At 37.6% G+C, this 20,863-nt stretch overlaps 1 protein-coding gene across 1 annotated transcript in view; it reads right to left on the bottom strand.

Annotated features, from left to right (window-relative positions):
• Nucleotides 1–20,863, bottom strand: part of UBE2U (ubiquitin conjugating enzyme E2 U) — a 39,782-nt gene that overhangs the window by 6,833 nt on the left and 12,086 nt on the right. The window contains exons 4-7 of the mRNA XM_060005699.1: nucleotides 19,717–19,814; nucleotides 14,829–14,949; nucleotides 8,246–8,294; nucleotides 798–886 (exon numbers count right to left, since the gene is read on the bottom strand). Of these exons, the coding sequence (XP_059861682.1) occupies nucleotides 798–886; nucleotides 8,246–8,294; nucleotides 14,829–14,949; nucleotides 19,717–19,814 (357 nt within the window). The remainder of the gene's footprint in view (nucleotides 1–797; nucleotides 887–8,245; nucleotides 8,295–14,828; nucleotides 14,950–19,716; nucleotides 19,815–20,863) is intronic.

Below are 20,863 nucleotides of genomic sequence, written 5' to 3'. Positions count from 1 at the left end.
TACTGAATGAAGAAGTTATTGCTAAGGAAAGAGGCAGAGGAGTGCTTAGGAAGGTAAGAGGAAAACCATGGATACATGGTGTCTTCTAACTCAAGGAGAGCATAGCCAATAGGATTTCAAGTAAGATAAAGACTAAAAAAATGTAATCACTGAATCTGGGAATTCGGAAGTCACTGATAACTTCAGAATGTACCATTTTGCAGGACAGCTGAAGCAAAGTTGTATTTCAGTAAACGTGTGCAGACTGGCTAACATACTTTGATACAAATAATGAAACAGTACTCTAAAGATTAGATTAAATGGGACCAAAAAGTTGTCCAGCTCTCCTATTCCATCTTTCTAGTTCTTAATGTATGATGGTAACAGATGATTTTTCCTTCGACTGATATAATTGAGCATCCCCAGGTTTTCTTGCTGTCTTTCTACTTAATAATATCTCTGGCTTTGGGGATAATTGTGTTTAGCACCAGAAAGTTTCCTCCTGCTATGAAGGTTTCCTTCTGGGGTAAAGGGCGTAAAGTAAAGCTCAAAAGACCGAGAACTTTGTCTTTTATTCATCCAATTGCCTATCTTTCCTTTGGGCTTTTAATCAGACTTCAGTCCAGGACTCTTTACAAAAGAGGGACTAAATGAACAGTTGTTGAATGATTAGTATATAGAGCCAACAAAGAAGTTTATCACCCTCAGATTCCAAATATGTGTCAATTAGTCTTTGAAAGCAAGACAAGCTGAGGATGTTGAGATTAATATACCAACCCCCCTCCCCGCAAAAATAAGACAAGGTTAGATCACCTTACATGGAGTTCTGTAATATTCTGTGGCTTTTGATGTGGCTATTCTAGACCATGTCTTGTAGTAATCATAAAATGAGACTGATTTAATTGATCTGAAAATACAAAATAAGATCAGACAGTGAGTAGCATGAAAGTTTGCTTTTTAAAATTATTTTTATCAGAGCGGACTCTTTCAGATACCTTGTCACAAGACATTAGGCTGATCTGCAAATTCTCACATAGTTATTTCTAACAAATGAATCTAACATAATTTTCCACGAATACATGCAAATCACAAAAAAAGGTCCATCCAAACCAGTTTTCTATAATAAGTGTAAATGTGCATCCATGTGTATATTATAAAAAGAAAAATATAGGTTTAAGATAACTGTGCCTTTCGTGACTAACATTGAAAAGAACTTTAAATAAAACATCATAGCTGTACATTTTCTCTTTCTACGATAAACAACTTTCTTAAATTTCTATGCCAAATTTTAGTAAAATCACCTTTATTTTCTTTTTATTATGAGGAGAAATGAAACACCAGAATTGAGATTAGTTTAATCTTTACACAGAATCTGGCCACTTTCAATGAGGGAAAATAAACAACTCTTTTCTAATATTACTGCCAGCACATTTCCTTCCCAGTGCTAATATTACCAAATCCTAATGGGAGAGCGAAGACTGTTACAAAGTATTAAACGAGACCTATGAAACAGTCTCTTACTCTTAAATAACTGCATTTCCAATTTTTTTCTTACAATCTTCTTGAATGCAGAGATTCTCAACACTCCACAAACAAAACATTACTTTCAGATATTTTTCAGACATGTGAAATCATCTATTAACTGACTTAAACAGATGCTTAAACATCAAATATAAAAGACTTTATGTCTGTTTTAATTTTAAATTCCTAGCTCTTTGGAGGAAGAAGCAAATTTTCAGTTATAATAGGTTATTAGCATTAATTTTTATAGGTAAATCATAGGTACCTTAATATCTGACTCAATTTTGAAATTAATGGGGGCAATATCTAAATTTGTTAATGCATTCATTTATTTAAATGATAATTACGGACACCTAATTAGACTAACATTTTTCAAGTGTGTTATTGCTTTTGTAATCACACTTAAGTAGAAATCTGAAACTTGGTAAAGATAAATTAATCACTACTATTATTGCTTCCAGAGCTACATGCGTGCTTTATACTACTAAATGATATACTAAACTAACATTAATTTGCCAATGAAATGTTTCAGCATTTGGCAACGGAGGTAACAAAATGAAAGGTTGCATTATATCTCCTGCATGAAAAAGCTTGTGATCAATTTGCTGTCACAGATCACTTAGCAGACAACAATGACCCAAGAGGAAGGAAACTGTCAACATACTGTCTCATGAAAAAAAAATACACCATCTTCAGGCACAATCGTCTCCATTGTTTTTTGTCTGTTTGACGATGACCCATGACCCTCTCCCTTCCCAATGGTGTCCTGTTCAATTTCAAGCTGTTAGCCTTCAGGGGCTTTCTTTTATTCCCCTAGAATAATTAAAAATATTACTCTAAAAGGTATAACTTTAGTATAGTTTGAATATACAAAACAGAATGCCTCAAACATTTGGGAGTATCTGCACTTTCAATTCTATAAAGGAAATAGCCTCTTAAAATAAGAGAACAGTAACTATTTACTATTATTCAGATAAAATATGAAGGGATGTGTACAGCATAAAAAAATACATGTGTTTATAGTTTCAACCAATAACAGGAATTTATTGAGTATTATTGTTGGCATTATGAATATGAAAAAGTAGAAGACATAATTTTAAACTGAACCTCACTGCTTATTATTATTCTGTTGGGAAAATAAGATATATATCTGAACTAGTAAATAGAATAGCTTTATATATTAACATAATAAACTGTTACATCATTTAACATAGACATTTGGAGACTACAATGACAGATACTTCTTTGGCAGTGGCAATAAGCAAAAAAAATTTGGAGGAGGGAGCTGTAACTTTGTTTTGGAGCCATTAGGGAAAGTGTCACCTGGATATGGACCTGGGACAAAGGAAGGAGGCATTTTAGGCCAGGGAATCAGTATTAGCAATAGCTTAGATGGCAAGGAGCATGGTGTGTGCATGCCTACGTACAGAGGATGTTGGGGGAAGAGGTGAGAGTAACAAGATAATTGACTAGAGTAGAGAGTTCCAGTTTCAGGGGAATTGGAATTTGATAAAAATAGGTGAAACTAGGCAATGCTGGCTCTTCAAATTTAGGCAGAGAATGGATTAGACTCGATTCAGTAACCTTGATTTATTAGGTGATAGACAGTAATCAGAAGTTCTCAAATAAGGCAAGTAAACTATGAAATCAGTGATTGAGTAAGAGTTTTCTCTGGCATTAGCATGCAGAGAGGATTATGTGAGAGATTAAATGTAGGGGGACCAGTTAGGAAATAATTCAGTAACGCAGGCAAGAGATTCTGAGAGCTAAAACTCGGGTGGGAGCAAAGATCAGGAAGGGGAGGAGATGAATCTACGAGAATGCTAAAGAATTGACTGAACCAGTTGCCTGATAGGGTGTGAAAAGTGAAGGAATTTGAGGGTCAAATATTCTCCTAAAACCCAGAAGACCACTTAGCTTTGCTATTAATAGAAAGCGTCTAGAGAAACCGAAGTAAAATATGAGTTTAATTTTAAACATGGGTTGTAGGTGATGACCTTCAGGAGTGTGACTGAGAAATTGGGACTGGAAATAAGAAATGTAGGTCAAATCAACACAAAGGTTGATAGATGATGCCATTAGGGAAAACAAACTCCAAAAGAGTAAGTAAGTGTTTAGAAAAGAGTGAGCAGAAACCAATTCACAGTTAAGGGGGACCTGTGAAAGAAACCAAAAGGATCATTAAGGGAAGAAGAGAATCATGGCAGCGCTATTTCATGGAAGCAACATCCCAACCATCGCCAAAGCCTAATGACTAAATTCTTAAATATCTCTGGATATTTAGTCACGTATTCAACAGTATCATGACCAAGAGCACAGGCTCTGGAATCAGCTGGCCTGGGTTAAAACACTCTGGCACCATTTCTTATTAGCTGTGTAACTCCGGGCACGTAGCCTAACCTCTCCACGTTTCCAGAGATAGAACTTTCTCCAGTGGTGGTTGTGAACATGCATAAAAACAGCCAAGGAAGGGTTTAGCATCCCTCAGCACTCAGTGTCAGCTGGTCTCCTCAACTGCCTTGGGTAAGTAGCTCATCATTTTTCTCCTGTAAATGCTAAACAGCTTCCTAATTGTTCATTTACCTCAGTCTCTCCCTATTCCAGGTTATCATGCCTCTGCTTGAAAGCCACAGTTGGTAAATAGTTCTATAGGATGACATATAAACAACTTTTAAATAGAACTTGAGGTTCTTCATCATCTGGCCATTTCCAGCCTTTTCTCCCGTCATTCATCTCCACATCCAGAGGCTCCGTCACATGGAACTTCCTGGTGATCCTGAGTGTACCAAAATATTACATTTCCATGTCTGTGCAAGCAGTTCTATTAGAGAGTCTTTTGCCCTCTGTGCCTGTCAAAGTCTTACTTATTAAAGTTCAGGTACAATAAAAATAATACAGACATGAAGATTGTCACAGTGGATATTGTGGTTGCCTCCTCGATAGCTGTTCCATTCTTCTCCCATTCTGTACATGCCCTGTGGTCTGATGGGACTGACCCCACCCCTGGCTCTAAGCCAGTTGAGTGATAACTAGTTTAGGGACAGGAATCTGACCTAAATAGCTCCAATCAGAGTGAAACTTATTCTAGCTTTCTAATACATCTTGATCTCTGAGAGTGTTGATCCCCTCTGTTCTTCTTCAAGATTGCCTTGTTATTCTAAACCCTTTGCATTTCTAGATACATTTTAGACCACTTGTCAGTTTTCAGAAAAAAATAAGGCTGCTGAGATTTTGACTGAGACTGAATTGAGTCTATAATTTGGGAAGAGTTGACACTGTAAGAATATTGAGTCTTTCCCAAGCCATAAACTTTGTATATCTCTATTTCTTTATGTCTTTTAAAATTTCTCTCATATTTTGTGCTTTTTCAGTATGGATACCTTATTCATCTTTTGTTACATTTTGATGCTGTTGTAATGGTATTTTTAAAATTTCATTTTCTATGTGTTGATTGCTAGTATATAAAAATATAGTTGATTTTTAAATATTCATCTTGTATCCAGGATCCCTGCTAAATTTACTGATTAATTTTCAAATTTTCAAGCTTTGTATATTTATTTGGATTTTACTATGTATATAGTTGTGTTGTCTGTGAATAAAGATGGTTTACTTTACCCTTTCCACATTTTATAACTTGTTTTTTTTTCCTTCCCTCATTGCACTGGCTAGGACTCCAGTACAATGTTGGATAGAAATGGTGATAATGGGCATATTTGCATTGTTCCTAAACTCAGGAGAAAAGCACTCAACATTTCACATTTAAGTGTGAAGTTAGCTGTTGGATTTCTGTAGACTCCTTTTATTGAAATAAGGAAATTCTCTTCTACTCTTAGTTTGCTGAGAATTTTTATCATGAATGGGTATTAAATGTGTCTCCTGGTTCACCTAGATAAGTCTATGGTTTTTTTCTCTTTATTTGGTTAACTAGGTGAGTTACAAGGATTGATTTTCAAATTCTAAACCAACCTGGCTTTCCTGAAATAAAGCCCACTTAGTCATGATGTACTATCCCTTTTTATATATCAGTGGGTTCAATTTGCTAATATTTTGGTTATGATTTATACATTTCAGATTTAAGAGGTATTGACCTATAATTTTCCTTTCTTGTAATGATCTCTGATTTTAGAATCAGAGTTTGGAAGTTTGGTAGCATACTCACTGTCTCTATTTATTGGAAGAGTTTGAATGCCTTTCTAAAAAAGATTTTATTTGAAGTAAATTTAGATTTCTAAAAGAGTTGTAAAGTTAGTTGAATACCTTCAAAATTCAACTTTATTAAAGTGTAATTTACATTCAATAAAATGCATAGGTTGAGTACAGATTGATGAGTTTTAATAAAAGCAGACCCCTGCATTACCATAAGCCCAAACAAGATATAGAATATTTTCATTAGTCCTGAAAGTTCCCTACTGCCCCTTCCCAGTCAATCTCCCTTGACACTTTGGGTAATCACTGATCCAATCTCTATCACCATAGATTAGTTTTGCCTGTCCTAGAACTTCATATACATTGAATTGTACAGCACGTACTCTTTTATAACTCTGTTTTTTTTTTTCTTAACATAATGTCTGCATTATTATTCCATGTTGTTGCATGTATCAACAGTTCTATTGCTGAGAGTATTCAATTCATAACTATAACACAATTTATTTATATATTCAACTGTTGAATATATAATGTTCAACTGTTGAATATATAATGTTGATTGTTGATGGACATTTTAGTTGTTTTCAGTTTGGGATATTACGAATAAAGCTCCTATGAACATTTGTGTGCAAGTCTTTTGGTGAATATATACTTTCATTTCTCTAAGATAAATACTTTAGGAGTGGGTTAGAGGGCAGGCGAATGTTTGACGTTATAAGAAACTGCTAAACTGTTTTCCAGACTGGCTGTGGGCGTGTCAAATGGTACAACAATGTACACAGCAATGTAGGAGAGCTACAGTGCAATCACAGCCTCATCAATAACTGGGATTGTTAGTTTCAGCCAGTGGTGTGATCTTCCAATCTCTCCCATCTCAGTAAGTCACCGCAGTACCCATCCAGTTCAAACTACAATCTAGTAATAACCCTTGGTTCCACTTTCTCTCATTCCCCACATCAATCAAACTAAGTCTTGAATCCATCCAATTCATCCACTTATCTCCCTCTCCATATCTATGTCCTCAGCCCTAGCTCATACCACCCCACCTCTCCCCTGGTCTACTAAAATAACCCAATAATTCTTCTCCTTGCTTCCGCCTTAGATCCTTCACAATTGATTCCCCACATCGCAGTTAAAGTAGTCCTTTTAAAATGTAAATCTGATTATGTCTTTCCCCTTCTTAAAAGCTGTCCAGCTGTGTCCCAATTCCCACTGAAAGGTTAATGAAATGCAAATTCCTTACCTGGTTTATAAAGCTCTAGGTGATCTGGCCCTGTCTACATCTCTTACTCTATCTCCTACCCATCTCTTCTTTCCCCCTTGCTGTGTTCCAGCTGCATTGGCCTTCCTTCGGAGCCTCTAACACACCACTCTCACATCCAATTTAGAATCAATACCCTAGTTACTCCCTCTGCCCTGAATCTCACTGTACCTGTTAAAACATCACTCTCTCCCAACTTTTCACCCCCCTTTTTTTCCTTTCATTGTCACGAATCTCGATTTTTCAAGATAACACCATTTACAAGTTTATCTCACCATGGCTCTCGAGTTGTTTCTGACTAAAGTTATAGTTAAAGTCTTTCTCCCAGACCCCAGATTTTATAATCCTGTGATCAGTGCTGGATCCTTATGGTGCCGTCTGGTTACCTTGCTGCCTGTCTGATGAGGGACTCATTGCCCCAGACAAAGAACCAAAGGGCCAAAGTTTTCTCCCTGTAATGGGATTTGCCCTTCCTCCTGCTCCTGCCTGAGACAGACCCCACCACTGCTACTGGCTGGTCTTCATCTGAGTGCTAGGGGACAGACAAGGTCAACGTTCTTCCTGTCAGGTCCCAATTAATCATTCTGTCGGTTTTTCTGGGTCTTCTAATTCTGAGCTTCTAACATTTCCAGGCACAGAGCCCCTTGACATAACATTGTCTCACATTCTGGGACAGAGCCCCGATCTGAGGGTTCCTTTTGATTTCAGTCCTTTGGGAACATTTTACTATTATTAATCCACTAAGAGGATCCTTGTTTTGGAGCATGTATAGTATAAAACCAAGATAGATCAAGTATTATGTCAACACTAGTAAGCTGGCTGTTTTCTGCATCTGATTAACTATCAAAATAAGGCTGATGGAAATGCTAGAGAAGCTGAATGCTGCAGAACCTACACCTTGTCCAGGTGTTCAAGGCTGAATTGATGTCACATTGTCAGGTGGTCTCCCAAGTGTACAATGGCTTTAGCCCTAACTCTCACCATTTTCCTCCAGGACTTTATTGTCTCCTAAATTGCTTGGATTTTTATGATCTATAATGGTTGGATCTATAATGTAGACAACATTTTTTTTCCTTTTCAGAAATAAAAACTAAAAGAATAGGCAACTAACATAGTTACATCAATTTTAATTCAATAGACTAGAAAGAATTCAAGATTCTCCATATTCTTCCTGAAAACATCATTTTTAAAAGGTATTGGAAGGGAAAATATATTTAAATGAAAAATAATTTTTCTAAGTTAAAAAAATGAAAATACAATTATGATAGAAAACACAGGTTAAATCAATAGTTCTTTTAGTGTATAAATTGGCCAAAAATTGTATAAAGAAAAACTTACCTGTTAAATTTATCTGGCTCTTTAGGTGACTCAGAACTGTCATCTTTTGCTGTAAAGAAAAATATGAAAAGATTCTGGTTTACTCGGAAGACTGAATATATGGCCTTATGTGCATTCTTTCCAAAGCCTCAATAAGATGGTAAGAAAGGAATAAAAATAAAGTATAAAACCTCAAGGAGCTCAAAAGAAAGATGGCAAGAAAAATTTTCAAGATGGAAAGCAGATGTCAAGTGGTAACTATCTTAACAGGCCATAGAAACTTGAAACCTAACGACCTGATGAGGGGAGGCCAATAAAAAGCAAGCAGATTTACACTTCAGAACTTGAGAAACACTCAGGAATTGGAGGTACCAGAGACCTCTGAAAACTGACAGGTATAGCATGGACCCCAAAGACATAGCCTTCATCCTATGCAACCAGAAGACCACCACTGCCCAGGCAGGAGGGAGTATGCCTAATTCTGGAGAAAGTGAACCAGAGAGATTCAGGAGATAGCAGAACAAGAGTATGGTAAGCGACTGAAGGCAGGGAATAAATCAAATAAATCGTATTGGATAAGAAAGGTTCCTTATTCTCACTCTCTGTCCAGCTCCTAGAGTGTAAGTAGTTAACACCTCTCTCTTCAGGCATAAGACTGGAGGATGTGTCTCAGAAAAAATAGTCAAGCCTAGCTAAAGGTAAGGTCAGGTCCCCACTGAATAACCCTATAATGAAACAAAACCATCAACAAGTCCAATCTGTAGCCAAAATTTCCAACCTTTTCAATGAATGATTTTCATTCATCGTGTGTCCATCATACAGACACATAGTCAAAGATCAGTAGATATCTGAGTAAAGTCATTATCATGAAAGATGACAACCAAAACAAATAAGCAGGAAGAAAATAGGAACTAGGAACATACTTTTCTGGACATTTTCCAGAATACAGAACAGAAAAACAAAGAGATGGATAATAGGAGAAAATAGATTTTAAAAAATCAGAGTAACAGATCAGTAGATCCCACGTCTAAATCTTTGGAGATTTAGAAGAGAGAACAGGGAAACTGGAGGGGACAGGTATTACAAGAGAAATCATATAAGAAAAAAGTCCAGAACTAAAGAATTAGAGTTTGAGATTTAAACAGCCTATGAAATGCCCTACATGATGAATGAGGAGGAAAAACATTTTCAGACTAAAGTTTAACCAAATTATGAACATATGAGAGTGGAAAAAATACATTTTTAGGCATGTGAAGTAATAAAAGATATAGCTTTCATGTACTTGGAAGCTCCTGGAGGAAGTGTTCCAACAAAATGAAGGAGCAAACCAACCAAGAGGAAAAGGAGGGATCAAGCAAGAGCTCCAATCCAAGAGGCAGACCAAAAGGTCACTCCAGGATCCCTACGAGAGAACTGCCAATTCAGAAAAGGAGGAGGCGCATGAGGGCCTCAGCAAAGACGTCTTCCAGGGGAAAAAATGAAACTGACTGAATACCTGGTGTGTGTGTTTTGTTTGTTTGTTTGTTTGTCTTTACAGCTCTGTCAGAAAGCTTAGGGGAAAAATAAATGGTAGATATTTTTAAAAAGAACAAATAAAAATCCAGAAAACAAAAGCAAGGGAATGAAAAAACAGGCCATTTGTACAAGAAAAATAATCATTCGTGGCTCACCTATGACGAATATTTACTAAGTCATATCAATGTAAACGAACAATACTAGGAGAATGGGGGAGAGAAAACGTGAGTGGAAATGGCACATAAAAACTAAATCTTTATCTCTCAGAAGAAGCCCATAAGTAATATCTAAACTGAAAACCCCAGAAATTTAGTACAGAATAAATTTAGCAATATAGTGGTGAATTCCAAAAGAAACAGATAAACGTGTTGAAAGCTGTTGGTACCTTGTCGGGGTGGGGACGGCTCTCAGCCATGGAAGGTGTGGCTTCCAAGGTCTGCTGTATTTCCTTAAAAACCGATTGGTGTTACCTGTCCTTTAAAGCTATGCACAAATATTTCTTTGATAGAAAATAAATACTTAACATCTTTAGCAGAGACTTTGCTGAAAAGTTCCTGGAACATCTGGTGCAGTGAAATACAAAAAAGGACAAAAGAGGTCTGTAACTCCAGCAAACAGATCCATACAGGCCATCCTGTGAAAGTCAGGTTTTCCACATCTCCTGACATCTGTAGACAGCAGAATATCTGGAGTAATACTGTAATCATCAACAACAAAACTGGCTCTGAATGATGGTGCTAAAGCTCATGTTCTTTCATGAGAAGCTACTGGACTAAATTTCTCTTTCTCCTGACATCAAGAAAGAATCTTTTCCAAAGGAAAGGGTATTCCTACACCTAACAACCAGTACTCCCTTTAAGAGAAAAAAACCCAACACCTGAAATCCTACGAGACATCACCTGCTTCAATTGTAGAAACAAGTTCCTCTAAAATTGTTCTATTGTTAAGAGAACTTTAAAAAAAAAAGTGAACAAATTGAGAACTTAAATTGAAGAAGAATCAAATGCTTATCACAACATCTTCCTAACTGCAAGGAGGATGGGATGGATTTGCACAATCATCAGGGTTTTTTTAAAAGTACCCAATGTGAATTAGTTGTATAATCTCCCTAATATTTTTATAATTCTTCTCTATTCTTGTATTTTGACTGTCATAATATCTGTCAGTAATTATATTATAGTTTTTTTTTTTTTTGCAGTACGCGGGCCTCTCACTGTTGTGGCCTCTCCCATTGCAGAGCACAGGCTCCGGACGCTCAGGCTCAGCGGCCATGGCTCACGGGCCTAGCCTGTCCCAGGCAGCCTGGTATGTGTGAGCACCCAAACTATAAGTAAGGGAGTCAGGGTCCAGACCACAAGGAGAAGAGGCTTGCAGGACATGGGAAGGTCATCAGGACCTCCACCAATCGTTTTTTTTTTTTCTTTTTGTCTGTGTCGGGTCTTCACTGCTGCACACAGGGTTCCTCTAGTTGTGGTGAGTGGGGGCTTATTCTTCATTGTGCTGCATGTGCTTCTCATTGCGATGGCTTCTCTTGTTGCGGAGCATGGGCTCTAGGAGTGTGGGCTTAAGTCGTTGTGGCACGTGGGCTCTAGAGCGCAGGCTCAGTAGTTGTGTCACATGGGCTTAGTTGCTCCGCCGCATGTGGGATCTTCCCGGACCAGGGATTGAACCCATGTCCCCTGCATTGGCTGGCGGATTCCTAACCACTGCGCCACCAGGGAAGTCCCCACCAATCGGGTTTGAACTCAGAGTTTGTGCATTCTTGTCAACACGCCAAGGAAAAGGCTGGTATTCCAGAGAAGGGCCCACCTAACCAGAGTCGGGCAAGTTATCATTTCGCACATGCTTGGTAGAAGGGCACTTGCTTTTCACATTAAGCTTGTGTTCAAATAGCTTCCTAAGAATTTTTCATAGACTAAAGGTCTGCTATGAAGTCAGGTCTCTTCTCTTCAGTACTTGGAAATTTTAATTCTTTGATCCCACATGAATGACTTTATGTTCACCTCATTAAATTGGAGGCACGGGGCGGAGGGTGGGGGGTGGGGAGGGCGGCAGGGGGAATGCCCAGGGTGGATCTCTGGCCCTGCAGCTTGCTGTGTGTGGCCTTGGGCTAATCCCTTCATCACCATCCTCAGCTGCCTCAGGGGAAGAGGCTAAGGATCAGATGAATAAATGTATGTGAAAGCATTCTGTAAACTATGAAGTAAAATCAGGATCTAAATTTATGGGTTTTTTTTTGCAGTAGGCGGGCCTCTCCCGCTGCGGAGCACAGGCTCCGGACACACAGGCTCAGCAGCCATGGCTCATGGGCCCAGCCGCTCCGCAGCATGTGGGATCCTCTCGGACCGGGGCACGAACCTGCGTCCCCTGCATCGGCAGGCGGACTCTCAACCACTGTGCCACCAGGGAAGCCCTTTATGTGTATTTTTTCATTCATTCAATCTACAAATTTTTATTCAATACTTATAGCCAGAGACTGCTACCTGGGCACTGAGGATATTGCTGTAGCCGAAAATTAATGCCTACGGATATGATACAATTACCTGCCTCTTGAGTTTCTCATGTATACAAGTAACTATCTGTTCCACTTTTGTGTTATCCAAAAATGGGATAATTTCTCCTTTGCATTTTCCAGACCTTCTTATTAATATATTAAACGTACATGAAAGCTGATTCTTGCAGCACTGTAGTGGAGACCTTTTCTTTTCAAAGTTGTTACAGGAAACTAATTCTCATTGGATGCAGTTTTTCACAGAAAACCACATGGTACTATGCTACCATCTAAGTTAGAGTGAACGCATTTTTCCGCACTTCATTTCCCACCACAGCAGCTGCCTCTGCTGTATCACGGCACTCTTTCTCTATGAAGCACAGAAAATCATGTTCTTCCTGGCACTATAGGTACCACTCCAGTCCTGCTGTGATGGCAGGCAAGCTGAAAACGATTTGCTCTCTTGGATTCCCACATATTTCACCAACACAAATAAAGCATATAGTGAAAACCTACCAAAGCACTATTTGCTTTGTCACTCATTTGTTGGGTGATTTGGCAACGTGGACAGCTTTCCTGTCTGGTTTGTTGGCAAAGCAGGAGGACTGAAAGGAGTGAAGGGTGATGTCAGCCTGAGAGAAAAGAAGAAAAGGAAGGGCCAATTTGTCTCGCAGTTTCTTCTCATCCTTCTCTCTGCAGGGCAAAACCAAAGTCATTTACCATAGAAAATTCTTTAAAACCAGTTTTAAAATTTGCATTCACCAGAATATGGACATAGCTTTGTACAGAATATTTCTGGGTAATGACAGTATTGTAGTGCATGACAGAAGGGATACATGTCGTTCATTTGCTCATTCCACAAACACTTCCTGAGTGCAGAGGACACAGCAGGGGATGCTACAGTATTCTGGTTGGTCAGAAATATGATCAGAGTGAAGCGGTACCATTCCTCTGTGGACAAACCAGCCTCAAAACTGTCAGGGAATTTTGAGGAACTCCGCGACAATCATGACATATTTGAAGATACTGGAAAAGATTCCTGATCAATATTGCATCTGACCCAGATGCCCTGTGGAGGAGGACTTGAACTTGGCCACAAACTGTACAGACCTGACTAATGGGCTGGCAGGTCCTAGAAGGGGATGGACGAAGAGATCGTGGACATCTAATGGAGAGAAAAAGCACAAGAGACATCAGTTTGGCAGAGTGAGTCTGAACAGCGAGTCCTGCTGATTGGGGAGCTAATAATGCCCGTTACCGTGTGAGGCTGCTGTGCACTGCCGAAAGGAGGGGCAGAATGTAAAGGAAAGAGCTATGTCACTAGGATCCCAACCTTCACTGTGGCTAACACCCCTGGGCATAAGGAGCCAACAGCATTGCTCTGCTAACTGCAGAGAGAGCACAGGAGCAATAGAGGTGATGGAATTAAGAGTCAAGAAAAGGTTCCTGGCAGGATGAGAGGGAGCAGACCAACGGTATCAGGAAAACATTGGTCAATAGAGCAGAAAGACTGAAAAGGCTCAGATGTCATTTCCACATGGATCCTTTGAAGGAATACCTGGAGGAAGAACTCTCCAGAAAGAAAAATGCTGAAAGCTTTCCTAATCAAGGGGAAAGGAGTCCCAGATCAGTAAGATCTGGGGGGTGCTAAAGGTGAAGTCTGAAAAATATCCATTACAGATCAGAGAGTTAAAACTGGTGTCATATCTTTATGATGGGTAGACTAGTTTTGATCAGCACCATTCACCCATATGACCATTACTTTTATTTATTTATTTATTTATTTTTGCAGTACGTGGGCCTCTCACTGTTGTGGCCTCTCCCGTTGCAGAGCACAAGCTCCAGACCTGCAGGCTCAGCGGCCATGGCTCACAGGCCCAGCCACTCTGCGGCATGTGGGATCCCCCCAGACCGGGGCACGAACCCATGTCCCCCGCATTGGCAGGCAGACCCTCAACCACTGCGCCACCAGGGAGGCCTGACCATTACTTTTAAAGATACTAAGCCTATGATTTTTGGTAATCTTTTAAAAAGGACCACACTAAACCAGCCAGAGAAAGACAAATATCTTATGATATTGCTTATATGTTGAATCTAAAAAAAATGATAGAAATGAACTTACATACAAAACAGAAATAGACCCACAGACATAGAAAACAAACTTATGGTTACCAAAGGGGAAAGGGGGCGGGCAGGGGTAAATTAGGAGTTTGGAATTAATATGTACACACTACTATATATAAAACAGATAACAAGGACCTACTGTATAGCACAGGGAACTCTACTCAATATTTTGTAATAACTTTTGAAAAGAATCTGAAAAAACAGATATATAAAATAGATATATATGTATGTATAACTGAATCACTTTGCTGTACACCTGAAACTAACACAACATTGTAAATCAACTATTCTTCAATTAGGAAAAAAAGGGATCACACTGATGGATTTGAAAAAGAGGTACAGTAGGAGAGATCTTAGTATGACTTCATTACTGAAAATGGATACAGAAAATATTGCCGTATACAAGTTACTTGCTAGATCATTTACTTGGTATAAATAATAACTGGCAAATAACAATAAGTAGGCACTTCTTACATTGTAATGGCTGGTGGAAACGTCTTCGAATTATTTGCCTGTACAGAGTTTCATCTTTATTCAGTATATGGGCTGCTTCCAAATTCACTGGATTTTCTAGCACTGGATTAGAAAGCATAACCTATAGGAAAACATATAGAACATAGAGTTTTTAAAGTAACTTTTTTCTTAGAGCAAAAAGACAAACCAATACATACAACATTCAAGAAGCATTCATTAAATGCCTACAATGTATCCACCTGGAGATAGAGACAAAGACAAAAGAGACATGGTCCCTACTCTCAAGAAACACTTGATCTATCTTGGTTTTATACTGTACATTCATGAGACAAACATTAGGATCAAAGCAAGTTACAAGTTCCTTCCTGTAACTTATTTCTTCCTATCACATAAATTTAAATTGATTTTTTATGGAAAGGGAAGTAAACATTAGAAAACATTGAAACATTTCCATTAAAAATACATTACATTTTAACATGAGATCATATTTAGATCGTGAATAAACAAACACATGCATTAAAAACTTGCATGCAATTCAATATCCCTCCAGGTCACTGAATGCTTAACTTGGTATCTGTAGTAGTTTTCTATTGCTGCTATAACAAATTACCACAAATTTAGCAACTAAATCAACACAAATTTATTATCTCACATTTCTACAAGTAGGAAGTCAAGGTTGATTGGGCTGGTTTTTCTTTTCCAGACTGAACAAGACTGAAATCAAGTCGTCGAGGCTCTGGGAAGAACATGCCTCCCAACTCATTCAGGCTGTCTGTTAGCTGAATTCAGTTCCTGACTTCAGTATTTGTAGGACTGAGTTTCCCGTTTCTTTCCTGGTGATTAACTGGGGGCTACCCTCAACCCTGAGATGTCTCTCGCCAGTCCTTACACTTGGACCCCTACGTGTCAGAGGCAAAGGTGTGAAAAATCCTTCTCGTGTTTGCTCCCCTCCTGTCATATCCTTTCTCCGTCTTTACTGTATTTCTCTGAATGACTCTTCTGTCTTCCTTTTCTGTTGTTAAGAGCTCATGGGATTACTTTGGGCCCCCTGCATAATTCAGGAATAACCTTTCTATTTTAAGGTGAGCTAATTAGTAACCATAGTTCCATCTGCAAAGTTCCTTCACACCTAGATTAGTGTTTGACTGAGTAACCAGAGAATGGGAGTCTTGGGGGACATCTTCAAAATTCTGCCTACAATAGTATTTGCACATCTGGACGAAATAGGTGACCAGTAGTAACTAAAACTTAATAGTTCTGCTAGACCATGATCTTGTTTATCTGGCATCTCAAAATTAATATTAGCCCAAATTTGAAAAATTTATTCAATAATTCAATATACTGAATCTTACGTTATAACATACAAATTAGATAATAAAATACAGCCAAAAGAACAACTACCAGAATGTCTTAAGTGTAGATACAGGTCAGAGTGGATTACTGTGGCTTAAGAGTCATGGAAATGATAGCAATCTTTCACTAATAAAAGCAGTAATCTGACATCTGATATTTCAAAACCAACAAGAATTTTCTGCTGTTTTTTTTTTTTCTATTTGGAAAACACATTGGGCTATATTTCCCAGAATATTATAATTGCTTAAATAAGGATTGCACTATATCTTTCAAAGTGGGTGGGAAGCAGATGAAACTTTTCTTCAAGAGCGAGCTTTTGCTCTTTGGCTGGAGAGATAATCTTACTCAGAGAGGCACATCTGGTAAAGTTTATTCAATAGTCTTTGCATTGACCACTGTGCCTAAGACCTTTTCATATAATATACACACAAGCTATTAAGTATATTTAATGATTTTTTTAAGAACTAGAATGTAAGGAATAATTAAAATATATAAATCAGACACCCTGCTAAAATAGTAAAAAAATAAAATAACAGTCCAACTTTTAAAGTCACCATGTGATAGTATGAAATAATATAAAAAGCCATCTGGAGGATAAATACAAACATCTGAAGCATCAATAAACAACTGTACCAGTAGGTACATGTTGTAATATCCAATTAGTTATAGCCCATGAAATTGGAATTTCTTCTGTGGATGAGTGTTGGTACTTACTTTTTCATTGTATATGGAAGTACAAGTTTTCAAAGAAATCAAGATTATAAAAATTTTAGGAGGAGATGATTAGCATATTTAGACTTTAAAGTATTTTAAGCACCATTTCAAGTACCACCCCCTTGTATAACAATGTGATAATTATAAATGTGTCTCACCTGTTATTCAAAAGGTAGTAGTCAGAAAGCAATCTCAATTTAAATTACTTAAATAAAATGAAAAACTCAGTTCCTCAGTTACAGTAGCCACATTTCAAGTGCTCAGTAGAACATGAGACTAGAGGCTACTATATCGGACAGCACAGATATTGAACATTTCCGTAAGCACGGAAAGTTCTATTGGGCAGCACTGACCTTCAAAGTACTATTAAATAGCCATTAAAATATTAATTGTAGCAATCTGGAATTACTTGAGATAAAATGTGAAGTGAAAAGGAAATAGGCTATATAATTTGAACATATATACCATCATTGCAACGATGTAAAAATTCAGATTTGTTGCTTCAATCATGTTACTTAGTACCTATCACACAAATTAGACTTGTTTCCTGACCTCAGGGAGCTTACAGTCCAACAGGGGAAGACAGATAAGGAAACGGTATATGCGTTAGAGCATTATAGCGCTCTCATAGAGATTTGCTTAGGGTACCACTTTGCAAAGAAAACCTCCTTCCCGCCAAAACCAAAGCCATCAATTTCACCTAGGAAAGGAAATCAGGAAAGGCATTGCAGAGGAGGGCTCTATTGACCCGACTCTTACAATGTGAGCAGCTGCTTGCTGAACAGACTGAGAAAGAGGGAATAAAATGGGCTGCTAGTCAGATGCGGAACTGGACTGAGCACTTTTTAAAGTGCAAGACTGACTTAGGTTTGTAACTTTAGAGTTTAGAACTCTATAAATGCTTTTTAACATGAATTGAACCAAGCACTGTGAGTGGAAAAAAAAAAAAAAGAAGATATCAATATTTCAATAGGAGCGGGATCCCACAGTGTGTTTGGGAGAGTTAAAGCCGAGGTGTGAGAAGTAGATCATCATTTGTCAGGCAACAGAATTTGGGCTTGACCCTGCAGGAAATGTGGAACTGAAGATTTAAAACCGAAACAAAGGAGACAAAATTAGAAGAAAATGCTAATAACAATAGGGTAAGGAATTTTCTTTATGATTACCAGTGATTTTCTTTTCCTTTCCACTATCTTAAAAATCTTCTCTAATGTGGGCATATTTGTTTTATAAATCTATTTGAAAAATAAAAACAACTGTGTAATCTACTGGCTTTCCATGATGTATTTGGCAACACTTTGTTGTCATTTTGTATTACAGGTTAAAACTAAGAACAATCAAAATATTAACTAGATTTTATTGAATTCTTTTCTTGGACAACTCATGGTTCTAAGTACTTTACATGTTATTTATTCATTTAGTCCTCACAAGTTATATGAGGTAGCTACTAACAGCCCCATTTTACTGATGAAGAAACTGAGGCAATGAGAAGTGAAGAAACTTGTCCAACAGTGCAAAGGTATTAAGTGGCAGAACCAAGATGTGAAGCCAAGCTATCTAAAATTACAGCCCTCAATGTACCTTTTATTAAATTATTCTGCTATTCAAATTTTTCACCATTTCATTCTGGTTTGCCCTCACTCATTACATTCCTGAGAACATTCATTTTTACTATTTTTAAGGCCAACCCTATTTAGGTAGAAGAGACAGGATGACTCAGTTTGAAGGAATCCAGAAGATCAATCACAAATCTCTGCACAACACGCTCACTTACTTCCTCAAAGTTTTTGCTCCAATCTCTCTCCCAGAACATGGCCTGGCACTGCTATATATGCTCAACACATATTTGTAGAATGAATGAATAAATAAATTGAACATTGAATTTTTAAAAATATTAAATTTTACTCAGCATACTAAGATGACTAGATAGAAAGTTAATGATTAGTTTTATTTTCAAAAACAAGAAATGGGAGAGATGAAATTTGTGTTATAATTCTATGTTACAGAGAAAATTCAATTAAGCCAGAATACTTTATTCTCCAGGTATTCCAGATGATCAAAATTTAATAGTTTATCTCCATATATTATCAATGATAAATAGATAGAATATCGTGGACAGACTCTAGTGGATAGAATCTTGCTGAGCCAGATGTAAGTGGTCAAAGCAAGTGTCACTCAAATCATTTACCTTAGCATTTCAGGATGAGAAGGGAGGCTGTTTGAGGGTCGGGAATAACACAACATGGAGGCATACTTCTAAAGACCATGGATCTAGGAGGTGAAGGGTGCATTCTAGAAACAGGCATCTACTGAGGAGAGGAGGAAATTCCTGGTTTAATTGTTCACGGGGTTTGATATGAAAGCTTATAAAAGCAGGTCTCTAGTACTGTCAGAAACAAAGGATAAAGCTGAACATTTTACGTTGTACTCACTTGATTCACCTCTCGGAGGAAGGCAAGGTTCATGAATGCGGAAAGATCCAAAAGGCCTGTTCAACATTATAAAGTGAAGTTAGGAGCCAAAAGCAAACCTAAGACTGTATTTCCAGAGTTGACACCATCCAAACAGTTCTTTTCTTCTTTTATAAAATACATATTCTTTGGCTGGGAAGGGCCTAATCTATCGATTTCACTTTAAAAATAATCGTCTTTATAATTGAAGTTCCATTTTACAGTCTTGACGTAGAAATGTTATTGATTTATATAAGCTTACTCAAATCCTTTAAACATTTAACTATGCATTGTACATTTTATTCGTTATATTTTGAGTAATTGGGGTAATTAAAAGTATTAAAGACAGCATTATATTAATCTGTTCTTACCTGGAGGGTAAGTAAGATGCTGCTCAATGTATAGCTTCTATTCCACTTATGAGTGTTGTCCAAAAAATCTATACAGGGACGGCCAGTATGTGGGTCTACTGTATTAAAATAATACATTAATATTAATCCATAAAATTATTATTTAAAACTTATGAACATCAACAGGTCATAGCAAAGTTAGAAAGCAAATGACAAAGCAGGAAAATTATTTGCATTGCATGTGACAGACACTTAATACAGAGCAGCTGTTAGAGCATGGACTTTGGTGTCAGACACACAGATTTGACAGTTGACCCCTCCACTTATCAGCTGTGTGACGTTGAGCAATTAACTTTACCTCTCTAGGTCTCACTTGCTTAGTATATGAAATGGGGATATGATTGAAGTACCTCCTTTCACTGAAAAGAATTTAAAAAATAAAGCCCTTAATAGAGTACCTGGCACATAGTGGATCCTCAAAAAATGATAGCTATCATTATTAATAATACTTTTATTAATGTATAAATAATTTTTGTAAATGAATAAGAAAAACATTTATATTTCAATAGAAAAATCTTGCAATAAAAAGGTAAGACCTGGGAAGAAAATTTTGAAAAGGTGAAAAGAGGGGTGTTTGATTTGGTACATTGTACTGTAAACTACCATAATAGTAACAGCGCAATGGACACAAGATTTGAGTGAACAATGCAATAAAAGAATTTAGAAACAAATCCTAGTTGGTATTAAAACTGTTGTAAGTTACAAGTGAAATTATGACTCAGTGGTGAAAGAAAAGATGATGGTATAGAAAGTTTTGTGCACACTATTCATGGTCCTCCAGTATTTGCTCTCTCTTTCCTCCATTTCTTCTCGCTATAATAAGAAACTTGATGCCTGCCCCATCCCCATTGCCCCATGTGGTTTTAGATGAATACATAGTTGCCCACATTTTCCCAGCCTTTCCTCTAACAAGATGTGGCCGTGTGACTAAGTCTTAATCATGAGACATTGGCAGAAGTAAAGTGTGTACCTTCTGGATCATATTTTCTTAAGGAAGTTGTTCTGCCCTCTTCTCTTTTTCTCTCCCTTTACCACTGGCTGGAAATAGTGACAGAGTAAATGTCTAAGGTCAAGAAATTGAACCCACACACTGAGGATGGCAAAACCT

Source organism: Delphinus delphis, chromosome 1, assembly GCF_949987515.2.
Source record: "Delphinus delphis chromosome 1, mDelDel1.2, whole genome shotgun sequence".
NCBI classification, from domain to species: Eukaryota; Metazoa; Chordata; class Mammalia; order Artiodactyla; family Delphinidae; genus Delphinus; species Delphinus delphis.
This window is presented reverse-complemented; position numbering and strand designations above follow the sequence as displayed.